This window comes from Haemaphysalis longicornis, unplaced genomic scaffold (assembly GCF_048455015.1).
Source record: "Haemaphysalis longicornis isolate Haplotype H1 unplaced genomic scaffold, Haemaphysalis longicornis Haplotype H1 scaffold_1, whole genome shotgun sequence".
Classification (NCBI taxonomy): Eukaryota; Metazoa; Arthropoda; class Arachnida; order Ixodida; family Ixodidae; genus Haemaphysalis; species Haemaphysalis longicornis.
Genome location: NW_027526203.1, coordinates 45,359,526 through 45,386,431, shown reverse-complemented (window position 1 = coordinate 45,386,431; position 26,906 = coordinate 45,359,526). Strand labels below are relative to the sequence as shown.

General features: G+C 48.1%; 1 protein-coding gene across 1 annotated transcript in view; it reads left to right on the top strand.

Moving 5' to 3' along the window:
- LOC144176121 (endoplasmic reticulum transmembrane helix translocase-like) overlaps positions 1 to 26,906 on the top strand; it is a 141,554-nt gene that overhangs the window by 96,424 nt on the left and 18,224 nt on the right. The window contains exons 19-22 of the mRNA XM_077705196.1: positions 4,763 to 4,880; positions 15,548 to 15,744; positions 18,685 to 18,827; positions 23,854 to 23,965. Of these exons, the coding sequence (XP_077561322.1) occupies positions 4,763 to 4,880; positions 15,548 to 15,744; positions 18,685 to 18,827; positions 23,854 to 23,965 (570 nt within the window). The remainder of the gene's footprint in view (positions 1 to 4,762; positions 4,881 to 15,547; positions 15,745 to 18,684; positions 18,828 to 23,853; positions 23,966 to 26,906) is intronic.

The following is a 26,906-nucleotide window of genomic DNA, read 5'->3' as shown; positions in this document are numbered from 1 at the left end:
AGGACAAGCACTAGCCATCGATTGGAAGATGATGATGTTCTAGCGTTCATCTCGCGTCCCGTCTTTCAGTGCTGACATAATAGTGTGCTCTGTTTCCAGTGCCGTTTTTATGTTTCTGACTTGTTAGAGATGCCTCTGTTGCAAGTTGGTTCCAAACAGGCAGACTTTGGTCTCCTTTGCAGTGCATTTGGCTAGCTGATAGAATATGCACCGACATCACTCTCTCACAAATATGGGAAAACGGAACCATATACAGTGGAACCCCTTTCATACGTTTTTCAGAGGATCAGGAAAACAAAATGTAACAACCAGGAAGACACAGCAGTGAGGAAACCTTCGAAAATGGGCGAAAGCAGCGTAGCTTTGACTTGAACCATGCATTGCTGGAACTTTGGCTTTTGAACCTTAAAAAACTCGAGAATGTAGGATTGCCACTTTTTGCGATCGCTGGAAAACACCACACGTGGCAATGCAAGGCCCCTAGCGATATCGACTCTCTTCCGCGCTGGCTGCTTGTCTACTGCGTTTATTCCGCCAAGCTTTTCCTGAAATGAAAGTGCCTCCCGCTCTCATGACGCCATCAAGGCACGACAAAGTTCGCGGTTGCAAGTTCTATGGTGTTCTCAAAGCTCAAAGCGCACAATGACAACGAGAGAGCGTGCTATTCTAGCAGTGGTGCTTTATGGCAAACACGCACTTCCAGCATTCCCTAGTGAAACTTCCGTTGTAAGCGCAGTGATGATGGTGATAGCGTAGAGTACCATAGGTCCATCTAGTGGTGAAGAAGTGCACCCACGTGCGGCTTTATGCAGTCAGTTCCGTAGCCAAGCCTGGCCAAGGCTCGTCAAACGTCAAAATGTCGTTCAAACGTCGAAATGTCGTTCAAACGTCAAAATGTCGTCCAACGTCAAAATGTCGAGAACGTACTCTTGCCACAATGTAACCGTGAGGATTTTATTACATGGGACTCTATGTGAGCTGCACCGGGACTAGACAAAAACAACGTAGCAGCCAGGAAAACGCAGCACTGAGGAACGTAAGAGCGGGGTTCTACTGTATGTCTGCGCACAATGTTATCAGAATTCTTATTCCACATTTTTTGGCCTGACAGCTGGGGTACAATGTGGGGGCGTGAGCGAAGAACAATTCTGTGTGTTGTACAGCTAAACCTGGATGTAACGAAGTTTATAAAAATTCGCAATTTTTCATTATATGCAGGTTTTTGGTACATGCAGGTTTCGAGTTAAGGCTCTTGTAAATGAAGCAGAAACTAAATCAAAATGCTAGACATCTTTGCAATATTATATTTGTTTGAGTGGCAGTTACTTCTCATGTTTTGTCATGACGTTGTGTTACTTTCTGTGTATTCCTTGTTGTTGATGGCCGCCCTATTCTTTGAAGTTTGTACCCCCGTTACTCAATGCTCTCATTGAGCTTGTAAGGTATCATAAACATCATGGGTAGTACACTCTCCCTTTAAAAATTTATTTCACACTGAAAAAGTGCGCGCTTTGCACCTTCTGCTTTCCAACGAAGTTATTCAGTACACGGCACTTCAAAGAATCAAGGTCACTTATCCCTGTATCCACAAACGTAACCCAAGTATCAGTTTTGTCTTTTGACACTCTTCGGTGCCTTAACCAGTTTCAAGGACCAAATGTATGCTGAAAGGGCACCTTTTTGCAAACTTGGTGCTCTTAGCTGCACTCGAACTTTTTGGGAGGGTACTAGCTTGGTACTGTACTGGACGACAACGTTGATCTTCTTGCCGGCGGAGACGTTACCTGAAATTGCGAGCTTGTCTTGAAAAGACAAAACTTTTCGTTTTCTGGCAGAAGAACTCGTCACTGATGAACCTATACCTCAAAAAGCAGTGGAGACGCGCGTCTACACACCGACAGGCCGGCACTTGACTTGTGGCACCTAATCGACACCACACTCACACTGGAAACGCACAGTAGTTTGCGGTGCAGGCATAGTTCGCTAAGTTATTGCACAACTCCAGCTGATTTTTCAGAAAAGTGCAAAAAACAATGGCTCATCATCGTAGCGAATTCGTTACATCAGGGTTATCTGTAGCCATGCCTTTGTTACATAGAGGTTTGCAACACATGGTTTTTAATGGGGCTGACGATGGGGAATTGAAAAACTCTGTTAAATCTAGGAATTCGTTACATAGAGGTTCGTTACATCCAGGTTTAACTGTATTGACTATTGTTGTATTGAATGTTGAATTCTCGCTTCCCGTGATGAGATGTGCGTCACGAAACCGTTGGCTCGCTGGCTTCTCACAACCCAGCAGTTCGCCGACTGCCATGGCCACTGGGTGATTCCATGCGAGATTGGACATGCATGTACACTCGCAAGTTTTTGTTTTCACTCACCTTTTTATTAGGTTCTGCAAGCCGTAAAGGGAAGTCTGTAATTTGCCGCTGCCACAGCACAGGGGACAGCACCGGACTTTCTCATTTGGATAGCATTACTATAAAGCTTGAACACAGTTTGGTTAACTTTATGGTGCAGAAGATAAAGCAAGTGAAGCTCACGCACTTTCTGTGTGCTAAATAAAGTGCGATGGTTGTCATGATGTGCTTCGTATTTTTTAGCAGCGGAGCTGTTTAGCAAATCGTTTGAGTTTCGTGTCTGCAGTTGAAAATACCAAGAAATACCAAGAAAATGCCGAGCGCACGTGAGCGGGTGCCTCGCGGTGACTGCCCAGCAGTGTAAAACACCAAGAAAATGCCAAGTGCTCGTGTGTGTGTGCCACACAACGACCGCCCAGCGTCCCAGGCACACGTTTGTCAAGCCAGACATACCCACTTGGGGAGATTGGCCAAGCTTGGGCCAATGAAGGAAGCTTCCTTCGTTGGCCCAATTCATCATCGAACCTTGGCCCACACTCAACGGGGTCAGTGCGGTGAAACGTGCTAATGCACACACAGCGTTTAATGTCCAATGATTATAACTTACAAAAAACTGAAGGAAGCTCACACTTATAGCAACAGTGATGAAGTTAAGGTCGTTGCAGCAGTGAAGAAGAAGCGAATCGGCTACAATCGTGGACTTGAACCGCGGGGTGGTTTTGAGGGTTGCGGCGTACAGCTTCACTACCTTCAAGTCTTATGCGTTACTGTGAGCTTTCATATTGCACCAGAGATGAAGTAAAGGTCGTTGCAACAGCGAAGAAGCAACTTGGCTGCAAATTTGCACAGTGCTTACCGAAGTGTTGTTGTGAATACAGTCGAGTCCACTACAGTTGAACCTCGTTATAAGAGACATGGCTGTAAGAGACAAATGGGTATAAGAGACACTATTCACCCACATGGCTGGCTGCCCTATCTTTCCCATTAAATTGACCTCTTTTATGACAGACATTGGGTGTAGAAGACAGTTGGTTATAAGGGACAAGCCATTCTTGAACTTTAATCAACAACCTCGCTTTTAACGGACATTTTAACTCCAGATGCAGTGCCACCAGTCACTAATTGCAGTTGCTTCCATTGTGGAAACACAGGTGGACGACAGACGCCTGCAGTTGCTATTTATTATAACTTCAGCAAACACACAGGGGTTCAGTCGGCTATGAAATGACGATGGGAAGCCCTGCCAATGGAAATGTAACTTACAGAAGTGGTTGAAGCTTACTGCCGTGACCGCAGTAAGATCGTGACCGTTGGATCGTGACCGCACATGCAGGCTCTCCCACTCGCGTAGCTCCCAATCAAGAAGCATCGCAGACGTTGAGTCCTGCAAGCGTAATGAATAGCCTGAGCACACAGCGGAAGAAGCTGCACGCCCTGGCTATTCATCAGGCTTGTGAACTCAACATCTACCATTCATCTTCCACAAACAGTGAAAGGAAAGAAAGCTTGTAGAATCGGTTGTAAAAAACAGTGTCAATACAGTCATGAAGCAAAAAAAGATTCAGAACTGTTTCATAAATTCTGGGGCCCAACATAAGTTATAATGAATCTTTTGCAACATGCTGTGGCGTTCTTTTGAGCTTATTTTAGTCATACGGTGCCCACATTGAACTAGGGTCGGATTAGTAAGTGAAAACACGGTTCCCTGCTTATAAGAGACATCTCATATAAGAGACAGAAACTGCTCCCCGGCACGTGTCTCTTATAAAGGGGTTCAACTGTAATAATGATACTGTTTGTAACAATATATCGAATATAACGATGATTAACCATAGCACCGTCCGTTTTTGTATGCTTTCTGTGGTAAAATAAACTGCTAATTACGATGCTCCAGTGCCTCAATATCGTATACAACAATTGAGTCCGGTTACAGCGTGCAACGCAAATGCGAGCTCCCGCTGACTCTCTGCGCTGACCATGCCAACGGCATGTGCCTCGCATCCCTTCCACCCCTCAGAAAACGAGTCGACTGCGCCGCTTACGAGTAAGCGAGGGGAGGAGGGGAACAGTTTTCCTACTGAACCCCCCTCCCAGCGCCGCCGCTTTGGCATCATCCCCGTGCCCGCTCGCGAGACCGCAGCACCGCTTGCTTCCGCGCCGTGGTATTACATACCACAGGAGGGGTGCACACTGAGACTGAGCGTTTCACACTTGTTTAGTAGCAGTACTAGAAAAATGATAATGGAATGTAAAGGGAAGAAAAAAAACTTCGGTACAATATGTCGTGATAAAATAGAAATAAAAAATAAACCAAGTGAAATAAACTTAGAACGAATAAATTACTGGCTTGGTTAGAATGAGCCGGTTGAACTCCTCCTGCCACCCTTTTTCCTCTGCAGAAGCAGCTGCAGAAGCTTCTCAAGGACCTCGAGGAGCAGGACCAGGCACAGGTGGTGAAGCTGGGTGACGCCAGCATAGCTGCCCCCTTCACCTCCAAGCTGTCCTCGATCCAGTGCAGTGAGTGCTCCCGATCCTCTTCCTCATCCCCAGGCTGCCCACCAGGCCGTTCACCCGAGGGGGGACAAGAGTCAATTGATTGCGGGGTTTGACACGCTGGCGCTATGCAGGCAGATGAGGCGCGCCGTAGTGGAGGGCTCCGGATTAATTTTGGCCACCTGGGGATCTAAACGTGCGCTGAAATCTCGAACAGACGGCCGTTTTTGTTTTTTGCCTCCATCAGAAAAGCGGCCACCGCGGCCGAGAATCGAACCCACGTCCTTGTGCTCAGCAGCACAACGCCATAGCCACTGAGCCACCACGGTGGGTGTGGGACAAGAATCGAGTCTCGGGAAATAAGCAATGTCCAAAAAAAAAAAAAGGCAGCCCTAAAGCCCGTGGAACTGAGCTGACCAACACTGGGCCACCTTGAAATGTTGTCCTTGTCTTCCTCTCCACTCTCCACATGCTGCCTTCCACATTGTCTGCCATTTGTTTCTCTCAGCTATTGATTGCACTGACTGGTCCCACGTTTTTGGGCCCGTCGTCAGCTCGGAGGATCGAAAGGAGGAGGGAAGGGAGAAAAGTTGTGGCACGGCCTGGAGTGTGCAAGAAAGCCCTGTTTGGTTCACTTTCCTCACAGTCTTAAATGGGCCATGCAGACAAAGTAAAAGTTTGTTTCATTCGAATGATCTCGTGTTTTTTTTTTTTTTTTTTTCCAGTGCCCCCAGCGCTTGTGCGGCAGCAAACGATGCCTCCTGCACTAAGAAATTAATTTAAGTTCAGATATTGATTTTCCCGCCAAAATGTGTGTTTTCGTGACGTCTGTCATGAAGTCACAAGGACGGGTGTTCAAACAAACTTCAAGTGCACCATGAGGCTTTGGAGCGGATTGCGGAGCCTTGATTACCGTCAGTCCTTGTAGATGGCGTCCGCCTTTGCTTTGTTTTTGACCGCATTTGCGGCTTGTTTTTGTTACGGTAGAAAGTAATCGTTTCGTGAAACATGGGGTATGCTCGACAAACAGGGTCACGTAAGACAACGTCGCTTACGCCAATCGGCCAGTGGCATGTGAGACAACTCCAAATTGGCGGACTGCTGTGCAGCTAAAACAAGCATAGTGTGGGCAGTACCAACAGCAGTACGCATCAGTACTTCTATTCATGACTTTCATTGTTTACCGCACAATTTAAGCACTACATTTAAGCAAAAATAGCTCGTTCTGCGAGCTTATAAGACCTGACTAACTTGTGTTTGCTTTTTCCGGCCTCAGGAAACTGCACGGCTGGGCATATGTCGTCATATGTTTTAGCGCGGGAAATGAGCTGGTGGGTCGCTAGGCAATTCCTTTTTTTTCCTAGTTACATAGCTTAGCTTATTTGAGCGCAGTTTGTGTTAAAAATGGTGTCAGTATGACGCTAGCGAGGCAATCATTCAAATGAACCAAACTTGTGTTTTGTCTGCACGACCCTTTTAAGGATTGCGCTTGGGCTAAACACTGAGATGGACCTGAAAGAAGGAAGCCTACACCTGTTGTAAAGGCAGCATAAGCATACATTGCACCACAGCAATGTGTGTTTACAGAATAAAACGTACGGTAAGTGTACATTTTCTTCTTTTAAGTCCGTCTCTATGTTTAGCCTAAGCGCAATCCTTAAAACGATGTGCCACCAACGAGCCTGACACAAAGCATCAATTAGGTTCGTCACAAAGCAGGCCCAAGTAGATCTTGCTTGTTTTTTGTAATGTGTGGGCATCGGGCACGGCATGAATTACTGCGATTTGGTTGCTTTGCTGGTGTTTCACGCTCCATCGCACAGTTGCGCCTCAGGGTCGCCTTCAACACCCACTTGCACCCACTTCAGACGCACACAACTCCGCCACACTCCTCCACAGCACCCGTGCAGCACATGCTGCTTCCACCTGCCCTCTTTCTTCTCGGCACTGTCTTTCGTTCTCCCATGTTCTGTTGGTCTTACTTTGGTGCGCGTGCACTTGCTTCGGAACATGCGCCCACATTTCTCGCGGTCGACCCCACCACGGCCTATGCCCCAAAACTTGCGCAACGACATCCACGCAGGGCTGCAGTAAATTGCAGTTTCGGCCAAAGTTACTTTTGATTGAACCTGTTAACTGACTGAAATAATGGAGCAACAAAGGCCCTCGGGGTGCTCGTGCCAGGCGACAAAATTGCCTGTAGATTTCAGACGTGCAATTTTGAATGGATTTGAAGAAAAATGGCATTTTTTTGCCGTTTCTGGTGGCAAATGTTTCCTAAGTGCAGGAATAAGGCAGCTGTGCATATTGCGTAGTTTTGATACAATTCCGCCGCTGCTCCAAGAGCATGAGAATTGCAAAAATTGCGTCAAACTGCTTCCAAAACAGCTTGAAAAGCAAGGATTTCTATACTCAGGTCAGTTTCATAGGGGGAAAATGCTGAGTTGACAACATGTTTTTTTTTTTCCAAGCAGCTGTGGTGCTGGTTTCTCCCAGGTGATCAAATTTTGGTATCATTAGGTGAGCTGTATGCTTGTCTTCTGCCTTCGGGTCACCTCTTTTATCGTCACCTACTTGCAAACCCACAAACGGCAGAAAAAGAAGAACTGTGAAATGAAGCAAATTATAGGTTTTCAAGCGTGATTGGCTCTTCTCTTGCTGGGTTCGCTGAAATGGCTTTCCCCATTGTGCGTCCTATGGCAACATAAACATTGCTGCCAGGCAAAACATGGCTGCATAGTTGAAGCGCTCAGTGCGTTTCGCTGATCATTTACCTGCTTTAGGTTACGCCAGGGGTTCTCAAGCATGTTGGTCCCAGGAAACCCTGCTAAGTTCCGTTAAGTGCCAAGGAACCCCCTCCCCCCTCACTTCCGCCAGTTTTCCTTCCGTTCATGCTACATTAACGTGCAATAAATTCAAAAGCAAGCTAGGGTATCGTTTTTTTCCCGTCGACTTTACGCGAATGCGTACGCTAGCAGCACCTATCTCCAAACAGGAGAAATGCGCATGGGGGTAATATAAGGCCGAGGTTCAAGTGAAATAGTTTAACCACGTGGCCCGTTTTCGGAGTCTGGCTGGCTACAAGCTGCTGGCGAGATTTATTGCGCAGCTCGCGCGTTTCTGTTATGCGCCGAGATGTGCTTACTGACACTCGGGCTTGAGTAATGGAGGTTCCTTAGATCGATCGCACCTCAAGTTTATCATATAAGACTTTGCGACTGCGGAACCAGGGAAAATTTATCAGTGGCTTGCGGAACCCTGAGGAGGGGCCTGCGGAACGCACTTTGAGAAACCATGGGTTACGCGGTCAGCTGGGTTCCCAGGTATAATGTTCAAGAACGTGGGCGAGATTATGTTCAGTTGCATGGCTCAAAAAGAGTCCATTGAAAACAACGTGGTGGCAACGACTTTTCCGTGGCTTGTACTTGAGTGTTAAAGACTAAACTGCGTGCTGGTCAAATTCGACGCTCAAATAGTCAAAGTTTAAATTCAGAAGGCAACCAAGGATTAAATGCTGTGTGTGCATCTACAACCAGGGTTTGTGAAGTGAACTTTTTGACCCATTGCAATGTAATACAGTGGAACACCGCTGATACGACCTCTGGACTTACGATGACCCGCTTCTTATGATGGATCACCACGGTCCCGGCAAACTCCCCATAAAAACAATGCAATAAAAACCCCGATGGTACAACACTTTGGTGCATGTGGTCCGCTTCATACGACGGACCCTGGTGCACATAAACGGGCACTTATCCCATATTTTACACCACTTCGCCGCCTCGTCCTGGTCTTCTTTATTCTTAACCCTCGTTTGACGCTGCTTGATGTGCAAAAGTCTGCAGGCGGGTCAGACCATTTACTGAAAAGATGCAAGCAAGCAGGCGGGTACCACGCAGCAGCAGTACGCCAAAACGACAGCCGCGAGAAGTCGAAGTTCAGGTGGAAGGTGGATCGGGAATTTGAAGCTCCCGTTGAGCCACCGATGAACACGGAAATACATACAGTCTAATCCCGCTACAACGAAGTCCGCTTCAACGAAATTTCCGCTTCAACAAAATATTTCCAATTCCCCGTCAGCTAGCCATAGAAGTCAATGCAACAAAGTCCTCGCCACAACGAACCATTTGTCTGGCTTGCTTTCGCTTCAACGAAATTTTCGATGAATTGGGCTGGGTTTGAACAATTATTTCACAATAAAATAAGCATAGCGCCAGCTATTTGTAACTTTTTAAACATTCAGGACGCTTAGTTTCACCGAAAACATGCGCGGTGCGCCCACACCGCCACCAAAAAAAACAAAACAAAAAAAAACTCATAGGCGGACGCCGTTTGATGGTGATAACGATGTGGCTGGCCGTCTTTACATGAGGCACAGGCCCGGTTCGCCAAGCCGGAGCTACAGCCACTACAGCCAATCTGTATCCAATTGAAATCGCACGAATGTGCTCCGCTGCTGGCGCGGCGCCGTCATGTATGCGTTGTGGCTCGTGAGCAGCTGTCCTTGCCGTTTTCCTTCTACCATTCTTCATAGCCAAGAGCAAAAATCATGTTTGGTCTTGAAGCCAAGTCATCCTATCTTAGTTGCGAGCGCGCGGTCATGTTTAATGCAAGCGCGCGGGTCTTGCCTGCCAAGGTCAGTAGCTGCCGTGCCGTCAGAGGATAAGATAACGCCACTGCTCCTGCCACAAGCGAGGGGGGCTTCCGACGGCCTAGCAGCTATCCGAAAGTAATCAGCTCGGTACGGCTCGGCAGCAATAGGTTTTCCGCCTGCATGTCTTCACCCCCCTCCGTAACGCGTTCTTTGCGTGCAGTGAACACAGATAACCATTGGTATGTTTGTTATCCGAATAAACGTGACGTTATTGCGCGTCACTCGTTTTTCTAAACATTGTTTTTTTGCTGCCAATGATGCGGAAACATACGGGGCTATTTTTCGGGCCTTTCCGTGGTGTTCGGGGCGGATTTCGCCTCAACGAATTTTCGCTTCAACGAAATTTTTCGCGCGTCCCGTCAATTTCGTTGTAGCGGGATTCGACTGTACAGGGGTGAGACAGTTGCGCATATTGCGCAGATTTGATACAAATTTGTTTTCCTGTGCCAGGCTGCTCCAAAAGCTTGAAAATTGCAAAAATTGCGCCAAACTGCTCCGAAACAGCTTGAGAGCCAAGGATTTTAACGCTCCCGTCAATTTCAGTGGGGGAAAATGCTTACTGACGGCATTATTTTCCAGCACCCCCAAGTGTTTGTAAAGGTTAAATTGATTGATCATTCAACAAAAAATCGGCATAAAATTGTCCCCGAGATTGTTTTTAGATGCAAAGCATCTCTTGCTCTCGGCTCCTTCATCCGTCGTCCGTCCATCCACCGGCCCAGGAAGACACCGGCAACACTGTCGCTCTAGCCTCTCATGGTCGGGGCTATGTCCCTCCCTTGTTGTGGCGCCGTCCACACCCCCACTGTGCATGCTCGGCTCATCTCGGGCCCGCCCAGGAAGACACCGGTAACACGGTCGCTCCAGGAGCCATTAACGGGTTAGACAACACCGGGCGTTCAGCAAGCCGAGCATGCACATTGGGGGTGTGGACGGCGCAACAACGACGAGGGAGGGACATAGCCCCGTCATATCTAATAAAATTACACCATCTTCCCGTAGGGGAACCCTGAGTAGTATGCAAAACAGCCATGGGCTCAACGCAATTTCCCCATTTCGTAGTTCCGGTAAGTGAAAAGTGTGGTAGTTACCATGGAAACCAAACTGTAAATATAACGGTAGCTACGTACCTCAACCTAACGGAAACGACGAACTGAAAACTAATGGGCACTTGAATCGACCCCATGGCTGCTTTGCATGGTACTCAGGGTTCCGCTACGGGAAGATGGCGTAATTTTTTCGAAAGTCACAATGTCGGGTTGCACATCTTATATTCTCTGCGTTTTAAATGCAGAGCATTTCTTAGCCTCGCCTCTTCCTGCGTCGGACGGCGTCCACAGCTCTGCGTCCGCAGCAGGTGCGCCTCTCCTCCTTCCCTCCTCTCTCTCAACAGCAGCTGGCGCGCGCATGCGTCGTAGTCAGCCCGTTCGCTCCGTCGCGGTCTCGGCGTAACAGGTGCGTGATAGCAGTGTGGTGGGGCGTGGAAGGGTGCGCGCTGCTTGCGCATGCGCGCTCTCCCCCCCATACTGCTCTCCCTCTACTGCGCGCGCTGCAAATATAAAGCGGCTAGCGGTCGCTCGTGCTTCAGTCACTGCGTTGCTCCTTCCTTCCTTGGTTGACGCTCGCTCCGCCCTAACGCGACTTTACTCTCCTCTCTATACCCCAAACCAACACCAACGCAACTACGACCCAACTACCCACCCTAATGCGACTTTACGCGGCGTTAACCAATGCTCTGCATATACTCGTGTTCCCCTCGCGGGAAGGCGCGGGAATTTTTTTACAGTTTTCCCATCGAAAACCATTGCAAAGTCCTTGAGAAAAAATACTTATGTGTACTGATGCGTCAAACCAGTTGTGCAAGTTGATGAAAAAACGGCAATTTTTTCCAAGTGCCGTATCTCCAGAACGCCATTACTGGGCGCCGCCATCTTGGCGAGGTGAAGATGTGAAAACGTGGCCGCCGGGCGAAGCAGTTGCCTGTGGTTCAGGCAGAGTGCTCTTCGCCTATTTCTACCTTGGTTTTAGTATGGGGGTAGCTGGGTTTACATTTAGTTGTTTGATCTGTTGCAGGTACATTGCGGGACTGGAGAAACGGGAGTTCATCAAAAACAACATGGCGCCCGCGAATTCGCCGTGTTTTGGCTTTTAGTGTGAGGCCAGCGTGTGCTTGAAGTGAAACTTAGGACTCATTGCACTGTTATAAAACCATGAGTTATTGCTGCCTTTCACAGTGAGCTTGCGAGTGGCGGGAATGGGACAATCGACGCTGCAGAAGCAGCGGTGCAGGCTACATCACCGCAAAATATTGAAGCAGTGTCCGATAGCGAGACAGGCTATTATTTCACTCTACATCGTAATAATGGTTCATTTATCTGAAGTGAAATTCGATGCCAAGAGAGAGGTGGCTAAACATACCGATGTTACTCAAATTATGATCGTTGTGAAAGTGCACATTGGGGATGAAATGGTAGGGCTGGTGGGGTGTGACGACTATCACCTCGCTTTGCGCAGCTTTTGCCGTGGCTCTACACTTGTGCGTAAAGCCGAGTCTGGGATTAGAAAAATAAAAATTTCGGGATTCACATGATAATAAAAATGCCTTACAATTGCTTAGTTTTTCAATTCGATATTTTCAACGGCGCTCCACTATCTATGCATAGAACCTAAGAATTTAAAAATGTTGCAGTTCGTACCTTGTGATATTCTGGTAGAAAAAACTTTATTGAGAGGCTGTTTCAGTGTTATGTACGTTCAAAACCGATTAAAAAAAGCACTTAAAAAAAAAAGTCCCCCGTGAGTTGCCAAAAAATTTGTTTTTTAGGCACGTAAGGTGACATAACAAATGTTCTTCTGCTCCAATTCAAGGTTCCTCTGCTCCAAAATCAAGATATCACTGCTCCAAAAACTGCTCCCAAATCTGGTTCAGCTGTCTCACCCCTCTGCACATACGATGCAGCCCCACGGCGATAACCGGACAGCCGCTTTCCCTGCCCGCTTCATCCAAGTTTCTTTTTTTCACGATGCTCTTTTTCCCTAAATCTCTGCTCACTGCTTACCAAAATCGGTGTTGTCACTCTCTTTTTTTTGCTAGAGTGCCTCAATTCATGCGCGTCTGCCGCAAGGCTGGAGCGAAATACAGGAGGCGATGGAGGGAGACACGTACCCGTTGCACCGCCATTTTGTGACCCTTGCTGGCTGCCGCAGCAAGTCACTGTAGAAGACCGCGCTACAGTTTACTCGCGAAGGTTGAATGATCTTATCTATTTCACGTTGCTGGGTCTTGTGGGAAACGAAAACAGCTATGTGTTGAGCACTATGGCCCAATAACGATGGAACGGGACCTTTCAAAGGATGTCTCCACCATGTACGGCAATGCCGTTTTTTTTTTTTTTTAATCTCTGCCTTGTACTATCATTCGTTTCGCTTGGCCTTGGCAGTTTCACACTCGCCTTTTCCTCTCTCAATTTGCTCGACCCCGTCGGCCTTTGCGTAGCGCGCGGCGCTTGGCTGGCGGTCTAGCTGGACGTCATAAGAGGAGGGGGGCACAACATAGGCGTTGCTTTTTTTAACTTGGGATTTCAGCTAAAGGTTCGCAAATAATGCGAGAACATGCTAAATATAGTAGTTTAAATAAGTTCTGTGGGCATAATGGGCCTAGCTACGGGGTAGCAAACCACCCCGGCTAGCCTCGTTAGAGACGTTGAGCGCCGATGTGAGCTCGACGGTCCCTTGTGGGCCTAAGTGGGGTTCAGGGTGTTCCCCCTACGCCCGGAACTGACCCATCCAAAATGCCCCAGAGAGGTACGCGGTGTCCACAAGGGAGACGCCGGGCGAGGAGGAGCGACAGCGACGGCGGGACAGTCGGTGCCCGCCGGCGCGTCGGCCCGCGAGGTGACGTCACGTGTGCGGGAAAGCGCGCTCGTTCGAACATCGCGCTCGCGGGAGGAGGAAAGGGGATCAAGCGGATCCCCACAGTTCTTAGCTCACCTGTCGCGTGAGACCACCGTCTACTAGGCCGGCATTTACCCGCACCCCAGTCGTACGACACCCTGGTCTTATGACGCTTTCTCGCGGTCCCTTGAAAGTCGTATTATTGGGGTCCCACTGTAAAACCTTCAGTTACTGTTGTGTTAGAGAGCAAGCTGGCAAGCCTGGGGATGGGAACAAGCCAAGTAATGTTATAGGGTTGGGTGCAACGACCGCCACCTTCCTTGCATAACTTTTTCCGTGGTTCTACACTTGTCTGTACAACGCAGTCTGGGATCCCAAAAATAATAATTTCAGCATTATAACGGTAAAAAGAAACACCTTATGATTCCAGTATTTTTCAATTTGGTATTTTTAATGGCATTTTACATTGTCTATGCATACAACCGCAATACAATTTAAGAAGTTGGCAAGAAGGTAGTGCAGTTTGTACATTTTGATACTTTATTAAAAACACTTTCTCTAAAGGCTATTTCAGTGTCGTGTGTATTCCACACTGACTCAAAAGTGTACTTGTCCCCAAAGTAGCTACAAATTTGATTTTTTAAGCGCCTAAGACAACATATTAAATGTCGTGAACTGCTCCAAATCAAGGTTCGTCTGCTCCAAAACCGAAATATTACTGGTCCAAAAACTGCTTTCAAATCTGTTTGAGCTGTCCTAGCCCTGCAAGTAATGTTGAAGCTCTGATGGGAACAGAGGTTACTAGAGGAGCACGTTAAGTCAAGACAGGTGCTTGACAGGTTGAGGGCGAAATCTGGTGGAGAAGGGCTGGGCCAGTTTTAGGTTTTTGCAGTTGTCAGAGCAGAGCACACGTCATCATCTCATTGCAGCTTAGGTTGTGATCGCAGGCGTTGAGTGCATATGTGGTAGAAATGAAACAAACAGCTGTGGCAATGTCGGTTGGGTAGCAGTGCTTAGGTGCAATGTATGTCTGGCACATGAACAAAACAGGAGCTCAAAAACTCCCGTGTGTACGAGATTTTGGCGCACGTTAAAGATCCCCAGGTGGTCAAAATTAATCCAGAGCCCTCCGCTATGCCGCCTCATCGCCTGCGTTGCGTTGGCGCGTTAAACCCTACAATCAATCAAAACAGGAGCTGTTGCAAACTTGGTGAGTGTAGCCAGGGGCACAGTAGAACGTCGTTGATACGCTTGCAGTTGTACAATTTCCCAGGCGATAGAGACTGTCGAAAGCGCCTCGGGGAGTTTTTGCTAATCGACATGTCCCTGGGTGCCTGGATTTCCCTCATAATCAGTTGCGGTTGATGACAATTACCTCGCTGTGTGCGAACCGCCAAGCTTTGCAGAAACTGTTTAACAATTTGTTGCGCTGTTATTGATCTGTTTTTGACTGCTGGTTCATGTTTCTTCAGTGCCTAGAGATTGCACACTTTCCTGCATAGTGTGTTTTTGGTCTCTGGTTTCTAAGGGAATGTATCGTTGAGGTTCTCCTGTACATTTAGTACTATCACTGAACCCAGCAGAGGAAACGGAACTTGCTGGCAAGCGGCTGCCATTGCCACGAGCCCATTTGAGATGCTGTCATTGCCACTGGTATCTGCCAACTGGCTGTTGCCTCCCTCTTGCAGATGCATTAGAATCACGAGTGGCACGCTTCTGTCTGGAGTAGTGTTGGCAGCTGACAAAGGTGCCACGGCAACTCGGCTGTGGCATAGAAGCACCAAATGTGAGGCTTTTTGTGCGCTTGCAGAAAACCGAAACTGCCGTTAACTTGATTCTCAGGGAGTCGAAAAGACATGCGAACCTAGACAGGTAGTAGATGCTCGAAAAGTCACACTGTGGCTGGTAATTTGGCTTGGGTACCTTCCTTGCAAACACTGAACTCAGTGGGAGGCAGAGCAGTAGTGGCCAGAACAAGCAGCGTGTGATACGCACTGCCGAGGGTTTCAAACCATGGGGGGACTGTATGGTTTGCTTGCGTCTTGCGTCACGCAGTGAAATGGAACTAACCATGGTCAGTCGTGGGCAGTGGCAGTGAGAGCAGGCATTTGACGAGTGTCGTTGTGCCCGTGCACGCTCGCAGTCTGCCACGTGATCAAGCAGGGCCGCTGCACGCTGGTGACCACCCTGCAGATGTTCAAGATCCTGGCGCTGAATGCGCTGGTGCTGGCGTACAGCCAGAGCGTACTGTACCTGGACGGCATCAAGTTCAGCGACACCCAGGCCACCCTGCAGGGCCTCCTCCTGGCCGGATGCTTTTTCTTCATCTCGCGGTCAAAGGTAAAGGGTGGTTCGATGACAGCGAGGCTGTTGATCAAAATTGTGTGCATCTGTTGGATTGCGTCAACAAAGAATCCATGAGCTAGTGCAATGTGCTCTGTAGTTCTCAATCAAATACGGGTATTTTGGGGGAAAATTATACTGATCGATACTGCCCGCTAGGATGACTCTATTATTACTCTCAGTTTCATCTACTTTTCATAATTGCAGTTTACAGTGAAGTTGTAAATGCTACAGCATTCCTGTACGCTCTCAATAGTACATGCATGGCCGCCTACGGAGGTAGTATGGTTATAGGAAATGGCGCTAACAATTGTTTTGTGGAAACTATCCCGGAACAAACTACATGAGCATTAATTTAGAATTGATTCTGAGGAAATGATATCTTTATTTAAGAATAAGTCACCGTGCGTAACTCTACCAGCAGGGTTGGAAGTTCTGCGCCGTATGCGCCATGCTGCTACAATCCACTTTTACTGCACCATCCTGCTCCAAACGGCAGTATGTTGTGCTGAAACTGTTCCCAAGCGGTGCGGCAAAATGTGAGGCAACTGCAAGATGATATTCAGCGCCAGTCACATTGCACAAGGAGCAGTAGAGACCCATTCGTTGAGCTGTCATTCACGGTGTGGCACGCTCTGACGGACTTCCTAAAGGACTAACGCAATTTTCTGGTCTCCAAGTGGCAGCGCGGTTTTGTGGGACTTGGGAGCCAACTTAGGGTGCAGGCAGTGCGCAAACTTTTTCTCCTAAATGCAGCTTCACGGCACAGCCCGCTGCACCATGAAGCATGCGTTGTCACCAGCAGTCATTGCATTCTTCCCGCTTATTTTCATAAATAAAAAAAAAAAATTAACGTTCCGTTGGACCCTTGCCTTCTTATCGCTTGCCTGTCCAAAGGTTAGATGCCGCCATGTGGAGTCGAACAGAATGAGTTAACAGGCACCACTGTGGCACAAGCAAGAGGGGAGACTCTGTTAACCTAGAAGCTATCTTCAAGTAATCAGCACAGTAGGTGTGTCTTGGCCTACAAACAACTCTCTTACTTACTTACTTATTTACTTACTTACTTACTTACTTACTTACTTACTTACTTACTTACTTACTTACTTACTTGCTCGCTCGCTCGCTCGCTCGCTCGCTCGCTCACTCTCACTCACTCACTCACTCACTCACCTCACTCACTCACTCACTCACTCACTCACTCACTCACTCACTCACTCACTCACTCACTCACTCACTCACTCACTCACTCTCACTCACTCACTCACTTTCACTTACTTACTTACTTACTTACTTACTTATTTACTTACTTAGTTACTTACTTACTACTTACTTACACAATACTGCAGGCCCAGTGAAGGGCCCAAGCAGGAGGGACATAACTACAAACGATGTACTATGAACAACAGAAGTTCAAAGAACATGAAAAGCGCAAAGATTAAGGACATCATTCAAACAACGCATAAGAAAGAAATTTAACACATTAACAAAACAGGTCAAAATGCAGTATGGTCAATTGAGTCAATGCTATTTAAGAATGATGCAGGTAATTGATTCCATTCGGTCACAGTGCGCGGGAGAAAGGAGAATTTGAAAATGCTAGTTCTAGCATTGAAGGGCGTTAGGGAGTCAGCGTGCCGGTGTCGTGTTCTGCGAGCGGTGAGTGGTTGGATATATTGTTCTGGTCTCATTGACAATTTATTATTCTTGAGAAGGTAAAGAAATTTTAATCTTTGGATTTTCCGTCTGAATTCTAAGGTTGGGATGTTATGGTCTCTCATGAGTTGGGTTGGTGAATCGTTAGAACGGTATTTCGAGTAAATGAACCGAACAGATTTACGCTGAATCATCTCAAGTGCATGAATGTTAGTTTTTGTGTAAGGGTCCCAGATTATGCATGCATACTCCAATTTAGGTCTTACAATAGATGTATAAATATGTGTGAAAGTGGAGGGGGGGGGGTGGGGGGGAGAAATGGTTCCCCCTGTTTTCCCTCCGGTAAGCCTGCTGTTAACTATAAAAAAGTGGACAAACACTGTGGTACATTCAATATTTCAATAAACAACACAGTTGCACGGTATTTTCTTACTTAGATAAAAGGATGCATTACTTTGGCAATTGAACGGGTAATATGCAAGGATATTTTTAATTTCTCTGAAGTCTAGTCAGGTTTAGTTATGCTGCAATGCATCTAATTATCTCTTGTTTCCTTTTTGAATTATAATAAAACCTTGTTACAAGAGAGACACTTTTACAAGAGACACTTGGTTATAAGAGACATTTCAATGAAGACAGTTTGGTCAGTTTTCTTATGTTCTCCATGTTAGCAACATTGCATACAAGAGACCTTGGTTACAAGAGACGTACATTTCCTGGGTCTCTTGAGTGTCTTTTGTAATGAGGTTTTACTGTATTTGTCTAGAGTCTCGTTTGCTGTTTAATGAAGCGAGACTTTTAACAGGTTAGGTGCAAGAGAAACCATTTTGCCTATCTCTTGTCTTCTCTGGGTTGTTTCTCATGACCGTGATGGTGTTGCATCATCACAAAAATTTGTTTTTCGTTTGTCAGAAGTATCTAGTTAGGGGTAGGTATTCAGAGCAGCTGTTAAGTGTTGGAACATATATTTTCTAACTCTTTGGAAAAGTGGTGTGCTCACTATTGATCGAATGTTGAGTGAGAACAAATTGGGTTTTTGTTTTTTGCGTTTACGAGAAATAAAAAATGTCAAATAAATGTTTTTTAACCCTAGAAACCTGCACCCAGACAGACTTGCACTGCTCCAAAACAGCATTATATTCCTTCCCTCTGAGCTGCTCCAAGAGGCTCAAGCCCGCTTCCACCCCTGCGTGACCGGTCCATCTTTGCTGGTCTTCGCAGTGGTGGGGGAAGGGGGACCCGCCCGCTTGTCTCACTGGCAGTGTCTCTTCCTGTGTGCAGCCCCTGAAGGTGCTGTCTCGTGAGCGGCCGCTGCCCAACATCTTCAACGCCTACACGCTGCTCACGGTGCTGCTGCAGTTTGCCGTGCACTTTGCCAGCCTCGTCTACCTGGTGCAGGAGGCAACCGCACGCTCGCCCCCCCGGTGAGTGCCCCACCCACCCTGGGTGGAAGGAAGGTAGGGCCACAACCGGGCCACCACTGCCAAGTCGCGGTTTGCGTGAACATGCTGCAGTGCTGGATGACAGGAAACTTCTCTTTGGGCATCTTGGGTTTACACTGTTCCAGGAAAGACACTAAACAAAAGCAGAGAACATGCAGGAGTATGGCGCAGGTGGCTGCTGTAAAGGGAAAAGAACACAAGGCGCTGCTGCTCTGTGTTATCTTTAGTCTTCTGCTATCTCACAGGACTCCTGAACCGAGCAAAGCATCCATTTCTCACGTGACTTCACAACGCAGCGTAGCTTGACAATGGTGGCTGCCGCTTCAGAGAATTTTACCCGAACAAAGAAACTGCTACAGCTGAAGCCACGGCCATGAAAAAAAACGGGGTTAAGACGGTGATTTTGGCTAGCTGGTGCATACTAATGGCATTCAGAAGAGCGCTAATAAACGGGCCTAACAAACTGAGTGGCCTTTGCCAACGAGTGAACACTGATGAGCTGAGGGGTGCCTAATGCATCAAAGGCCAAACAAAACCTTACGTAGACTGTCGGGGTTGTGTCATATGTGAAATCCTGCTTTCGTGCTGCTAGGCCAGGCGGTGTCTGAACGATCAAGTACGAGCGCATGCAAACACACTCAATACGGGCACAGGAGCAACGTTGCTACACATTGCCGGAACCATGGGCGTTCACCCAGGTTCCACAACACGCGGTTCCGAGAACCTATAAAGGGCAGCGCAAGTGTGAAATCTACAAAGCGTTCCTATTTTACAGGGCAAGAAATTATTGCGTTAGCATGGCGTCTGTAAATTTACTAAGTGAGGAGATCTGGGATCTGGATTTTTCCAAACAAAGCTCTGCTGTCCGTGATGGCCTCAGCTTGCCCCTCGTATCTTGCCGCGCATTTGATAGTTACGCTATGTCTGCAGTGCTCACTGCATGTTCATTGCCCGTGTATGGTTCCTGCATTTTTGTTTTTCATCTGTTGCATTTACCTTGCCTATCATGGTTCCTTCTCGCCTCCCTTGCTTCTCCTAAACAAGTACATGCTAGTCAGCACCGTCTATTGGCGCTGTTCCGAATTCCGGCAAAGAAACGGGCTGGCAGAGGCAGGTTTCGAGCACAGCATGGTGTCCAGGGGGAAGAAAGAGTGCGTGCGGTATCGCCCTCCCTAGGCGCCTGGGGAAGAGGGAATTCCTGGCGCCTGGGAGGCTCTTCTGCATCAGTTACCACAGTCACTTGTTTTGGCATGCTTTCCCCTAGGCCATCAATATCCTGGTGAAATTGTTCTTCCGATTCGTTTTCTGGTCGTGGCGGCCACTTTTCTGATGGAGGCGAAAAGCGAAAATGCCCGTGTGTTCGAGATTTCGGCGCACGTTAAAGATATCCAGGTGGTCGAAATTAATCCGGAGCTCTCCACTATGGCGTGCTTCATCGCCAGTGTAGCGTCGGAGCGTTAAACTTCATAATCATCATCAATCATCATCATTCTTTCGGGTCAGTTTTTCTTGGAGTCCAGCGCCAGCTTGCTCAACCCCAATAAGGCAGACTTATTGGCAGTCTAGTCTTATTGGCAGACTAATTTGGGGTCTTAACTCCCCTAGCCTACTAAACACTTTCTCAAAACACTTACCGTATTTATTCGAATATAGGTCGACCTTTTTTTTTCCGAAAATGTGCTTAAAAATTGAGGGTCGACCTATAATCGTGACCGAAGAACCTCGACCTATAGTTGTGATCAAAAATGGCGAGCGCACCGAGCGATCCGTTTCTCCGTCACTCCTCAATTTGAGGCGGCAGCGCGGAGCATCTAGAACAAAGACAGGCAAGAAAATAAGGGAAAAAATAACAAAACAATCAGCGTAAGAAAACCACCCACAGTCACTGCCGGCCATGGAGGCTGCCGGCTATCGCGCATTACCTGCGGCCGAACTATAGTGCCTAGTATATTCTAGGCACTATAAGCGAACTGACGTATTGGCTAGAGAGCCAGATTGGCTTGGCTTGGTGTCTTCGGAGCCGCGGTAGCGGCTAGCGCGAGGTGAGGGTAAAGGTGACTTTCGCCACCTAGCGTAGCCACCTCGTGAACGGAACGGCGTTGCCTGCTTCGCTCGCTGTCTCTACTATCTCCCGTTCTCCGTTTCATGCGCTTTCTTTGTGTTTGCTTCGTTGTGATTTCCGCACATAACGTTTTTCTCGTGCGCATTTCGCGATGTCACGTCGGACTTTAAGCGGCGGGTGATCCTGTTTGCTGAGAACTTGAACAACTGCGCCGCTCAGCGAGAGTTAGACGTTAATGAAAAGCTGATCAGGGGATGGCGGAAACAGCGGGACAAACTTTTTGCTTGTAGGGGACTGCGTCGTGCGTTTCGTGGCCCTACAATTGGAAGGCACGATGCTCTCGAGAAAAAACTCCGGCTGCCCGTGGAAGAGGAGCGTGCGATATTCAGACCAAAGCTCAACAGTTAGCGCTGCGAGGCAGGATTGGCCGTTCAGCCTTCAAAGCCAGTCGGGGGCGGGGGTGGGTAATGAACTGCGGCGCATGCGGCGCAAGTTCCGACGACGACGCAGTGTGTGGCTCCAACCAGTGAGGTGACCGCGTTGTAAATAAATGGGAGTTTTAAAAAGTTTCCTCAAGTTTTTTCTTAAAAGTATGGGTCAACCTATAATCGAATATATTATTTTTTTTTTCGGCGACTTCAATTTTTAGGGGGTCGACCTATAGTCGTGCTCGACCTATTTTCGAATAAATACGGTACAAGACAGCGATTGAGGTGCCCAATAAGAATCCGATAAGACTGCGAACTACCCTACCCTGAGCAGTGTAATTCACAGACTTATGCTGACTTGGTCGACCATTTCATTGTAAAGGACAACCTCCTTGCAGTGAAAGACCAGTGAAGGTGAAGAAGCCATAGAAGTGGCAAACGATGCCTGGTGGCAGACGCCCCACCGTTGGCTTCAGACAAATGCCTGTTCGGCGGAGCTCTGCGCCGCTGGGGAGGCCGTGGGGAGGGTGGGTGGAGAGGGGTCGAACGCCCCTGCCTGAAGCGTCTAGGCCAACACACTGTGATGCTGCAACCGCCGCTGCAATCAAGGTTTTCTATTTTGCTGTGTGTTATGGGCATGTGCTTGTTTTCCCCGAGTAGTGCTGGTTTTCTTTCTCCCTTACGTCCACAAAAATGGACTGGAATGATTGTCTGAGGCCCACTATTTGTCTCGAGGAGACATCGGGCAGCCAAGCGCGTGGTGTGAATGAGGAATCATCTGTTATGCTGGCTGTCAGCGCAGTGGCTACGAAAAGGTTGCGTGAGAACAATGGAGCGAATATTTTTCATAACATCACGCTCATTAACTCAGAAACAATGATGGAGCGAATATTTTTCATAACATCACGCTCATTAACTCAGAAACAATGAGGCATTCATAATGGAGCTTCAGTGTGATAACAAAATTATACACAACAGCAAAATGTTAACAGCCTGCAATACCTGTGCCCCGTAGGAGTTAAATAAACTTGCATTTTTGATGCGAAACTGCACAGCTTTCGCGGCTTTTCTTCACTCCCCTCGAAAGTGGCGGTTACAAAGCTTCACTGTTTAGGTTTGTGCTGTGATTGTGCATGCTGCCTGAGCAGTGAGGGTGTTTTGCTCATAAAAGCATGCATCATATCAACATTCGACTGAATGCTACTATGCAATTGTTTAGCTGCTGGCTAGGCAGCACGAGCCGTAGGCTGTTCTGTGCTTTGTGCACATTGTGGTTGTAGTCAATGGCTCGTTAGTATTCATGGCACAGTTCGTCTATTGGTAAGAGAGTGTTCTCGCGACCAGTTGTAACGTAGCTGGCAACTAGCTGCTGAAGTGCTCGTTGCATCCGAGTCTACGGCAATGTACCCAAAGCCAATTCACAGTTGTCTAATTCACGGTGAGGTGAAAAGCACGACTCATGTTGCAACAATGTGAGACATCACTCCGACAGCATAACATTACTCTGGCCTCCTCAGGAACAATTGTATGCACACCGCGGGTCCTTTTCGTGTCAGCCCAGTGGGTTTTTCGGGTGCACACCACGTAGCAGGCGACTCACAACAGCGTTTGGGGGGACCAAGGCCCGGCGGCCCGGCCGCATGAGGTGGCCTGCTGAGGAGGGCAGGTCATTGTAATGGCTTCATGACAGGGCCTAAATATGCTGCCTGTTGGTCAGCGTTTCTTGAATTGTTCCGATCATGGTTCAAAATAAGCGCTTTCCCAACACCGGCGACGCCAAGAGGCAGTTTTGTGGCGTATTTCCCGCTTTTCCCTAGAAGCGTCCCCTGCGCGTGCCTAGGTATACGCTGTCCCTAGAGTCTTCGATAAGGCTGCTCTGTAGCCTAGCCTGTGCGCTTTCAGGAATTGCACTAGTCTGAGTTTAATTTGCAGACTTATTGTACTCCGTGAATAAGAGGAGACTCTCAATAAGACTGGCAATAAGCTCATTTGTTCGAGCAAGCAGGCCCAGGTACTTTGTTGTAATAAAACTACGCCAACACTTGCCACGTTATATCGAGATTAATAAATATACATGGCTACCAATAAACATTAAGTTACTTGTGGCTTAGTTATATGTAGGATTTCATTGTGTTCAAGTTCGTCCTTGCTGTTCAGGCTAATTGCATTGCTGTGTTTGTGGGTATTTTTTGTAATGCCGAACAGCTTGCAGCTAAATGTGCAGTTACTGGTATGGCGTGCGATGGACACAGGTAAAAGAATACCTCCCCACTCTTTTGTCAGATCACACTGCAGTAGCACTGAAATCGTCACGTGGAAAGCATGTACGGTCCATCCGCGCAGTTCTTGAAAGGCAGCTGGATTGCACAGCGTAAGTGCACAAGGTGTTCAAGTGGCTTCCCAAATTTGCAGGGTGTCGCTAAGATCTGCGGTACCTGGGTGTGAGCCACTTTCAGCCCCCCCCCCCCCCAACAGGGCTGGTGGACTGAAGGCGCCTTGTGACTCTCCCCCCTCGCAGGCCCGAGAGCTTCGCTGACCGGGAGGAGGAGTTCAAGCCGTCGCTGCTCAACAGCACGGTGTACATCATCTCCATGGCCCTGCAGGTGTCCACCTTCGCCATCAACTACCGGGTGCGTCCTCCTTTGCACAACGGGGCAGAGAGGCCCAGCACGCACACCCAATAAGAACAGACAAGAGGGGCAGCCGTTTGTTCTTATTCTGCATCTTTGTCCGCGGCGTGCCATCAGCTCTCCCAACTTTCAGTAGAGAGGACCAGGCTCAGGGAAGCATTGCTAACCAAGTGCAGCCACTCCTGCCTGATTCATTCAGCGATGACAAGGGAGGAAATAGATCCGGGTGGGCCACTGGTGGAGTAGTGTGGCCACTTGTTACATACCGTATTTACACGATTGTAAGTCGATTCGAATGTAGGTCGACCCCCCAAAATTGCATCTTTCAAAAAAAAAAAAAAAGCGAGTGCCGCCTAGAAAATCGTATCACAAAGAGGAACTCTTCCGGCAACGCACACAGCGGCTCTACCATCATCGATGCTCCCACAAAAGCCATGCGCTCGCGGTATGCACGGTAGATGTTAACTCTTTCTTTACCACGCGTATTAAATCGATCACCGGTGATCGATGATTTATATTGCCTATTTCAGCATGTTGTATTCGTTTCTCGTACACCTAATGCGGCCAGTGGTTAGTCAAGGCATTGCCCTTTTAGAATCAGTTTAAAGGCCAACTGCACTCAAATTTTCGAGAACGTAAAAATAATGTCATCAAATAGTACATATAAAAAGGGTGCGAAATGCAAAATACTGCGCTTCAAACATCAACGCGCGCGATACAAACGTCTCGTGACATTGACGTTTTCGGAACCGAAACTGAATAGAAAAGGCGGCCATTACCGGCGACCGGACGTGACGTGCGTGGCGGAACGGAAGCGGCCGCGCCAGGACCGGCGGCCGCTGAGAGCCGCCTTGAAATGAGCTTGCTAGCGCCGCGTTTCGCTCTGCTATTTCCACCGAACAACTTCCACTAACGTATGCCCATGATAATGGAGTTAGGCGCTATTCCGGCATCCCGTTGCTATCAGTCGAGATGAAGTAGACCGCCCGACAGTAATTTTTTTACATCATATTAACTGCCGGAGTAGCAGTTTTTGGCATTGCAAGTAAAAGAGCGGACCCTGATTTACAAAGCTACTTGCCCGTACGATTTTGAAAAGCAGCTTCCGTTATAGCCGACGCCTCGGCTATCACGTCTCTCTCTTTGAAGGGAACAAACCGCACGCGGGCGGCGATCAATCACTATTTCTACTGTATATACATTACGTACAAACAGTTTCGTGAATATCGGCGCAGTATTTTTCGCCTTGCTGCACAACGAGAATCGAATTATAAAAGTGGTCTGAAACTATAAGCTACTTCCACAGCCAAATGATGCACTAAAACACGAAAACATTTCCTATCTACCGCTGTTTTCTACTTTAACCACAGAGACAGGTGCTGGTGAAAACATTTTACTTCCTAATAAACTAAATCTAACCCTTCACTTGGGAATTGAACAAAAATCTAGTCTATTATTTAGGAGAGGAGCAGTTTCGTTAGTTTTTGCACTTCGCAAAGACGACGGCCGATATTTGTGCGGATGTATTTGTTACTACCAGAAAAGCTGATATTAATTGGTTCACTTAGCGAGTGAGGCAAAAGTCGCACAATTGTTTATAGCCGCGTGCACAACTCTATTTAGGTCGTCAAACTTTTGGAAAGGTCTAAAGGATGGAGGTGGCGTTGGGCCAGCCCAAATATGGCCAATATAGGACGCGGAAGTTGTGGGAATCGTGGAGAACCGCGACCTGCGATCCCTAGCCAGCGCGCGCTTAGGGAGAGACGCTTGTGCGCTGAAACCGGTCCGGCGCTCCGCTGGTTCGTCGGCGTCCCCCGAGAGATGGCGCCACCAATGTGTGCGGGGATAGGCACGCGGGCGCGGGCGGCGCGAGCGTGTGTACGTGTGTACGCGAGAGTCGGGAGAGTCTCGTCGGAGACCCGGTCGGGGCGAGATCGGCGGAACGCGGCGGTGGTGGATACATGCATCTCAGGTGGGAGCTTTGTTTGTCGTGCGCCGTGAGTGCCTGCCTCCCGTTCGCGGTCACGACCCGGACGGCGTGATTCGTGAACGCTGTCGAGCCTTGTGCTCGCATACTTTGGGATTCCCCAAATAAACGGCTGTGCTTCGGCACTACTGTCTACTGTGTTCTCGTATCGGCGAACCTCGCTGGGCTGCCGTAGGCATGGGAGCCCGCGTGGTTGACACGCCGGGAGCTAGCGTGGGGGCCTACCCCAGAGGGCTGGCAAGGCCCCCGAGGAACCCCTCACGTATCCCACAAAGTGCAAGTGGTCAAGAACTTATAAAATATCTTTTGTTTTTCTGTGGTATAAATGCAATAAGAATTCGAGCTTTTTTTTTTTTTAGTAAAAATAATATTGTCAAGTCAAAAGAGTTTTTGACACCAAGACGTTCGCAAGCGCGTGAAAGTTTAAAGGCTTCTAATCTCTTTTTTTTTTCATTGAAAAAAAAAGGCGGATATTACTGCCTATGCGTTTAGTTTAAACATGTGATGGCGACGGCGGTACAGGGCGTTGGTATAGCAGAGAAACCCCGGGCGAACGCATCCCTGCGCCCGACGGAGCGCCCTGCGAGTCGCCGGAGAAGCGCGATCTTCGCGGGACAGGTTCCCCAACCTCCGTCACAGGCCTCTCGGAACTTGTTTCGGCGACTCTCCGCCAGGTGCAAACGTCGTCTGCTCGGAGGTACTTTGAACGGCGGTACCTAGCGCTCTCTGTAATTACGAAGCTAGGGATTTCGCCATGGTGATTTTAAGAGCATAGACTACTTATTTTGACAAAGAAAAAATTTGAGTGCAGTTGGCCTTTAAATTTTCCCGCTCTGGCGACATTGAGATTTTTGACGCCGTTTTTTGCGAGCTGAGGTGCGCGTGTTTTTGAGGAAGGGGGCGTGGCTGCTGCACTTGAGAAAAAAGGATGCAGGTCGTGGTTAGGCTGCATTA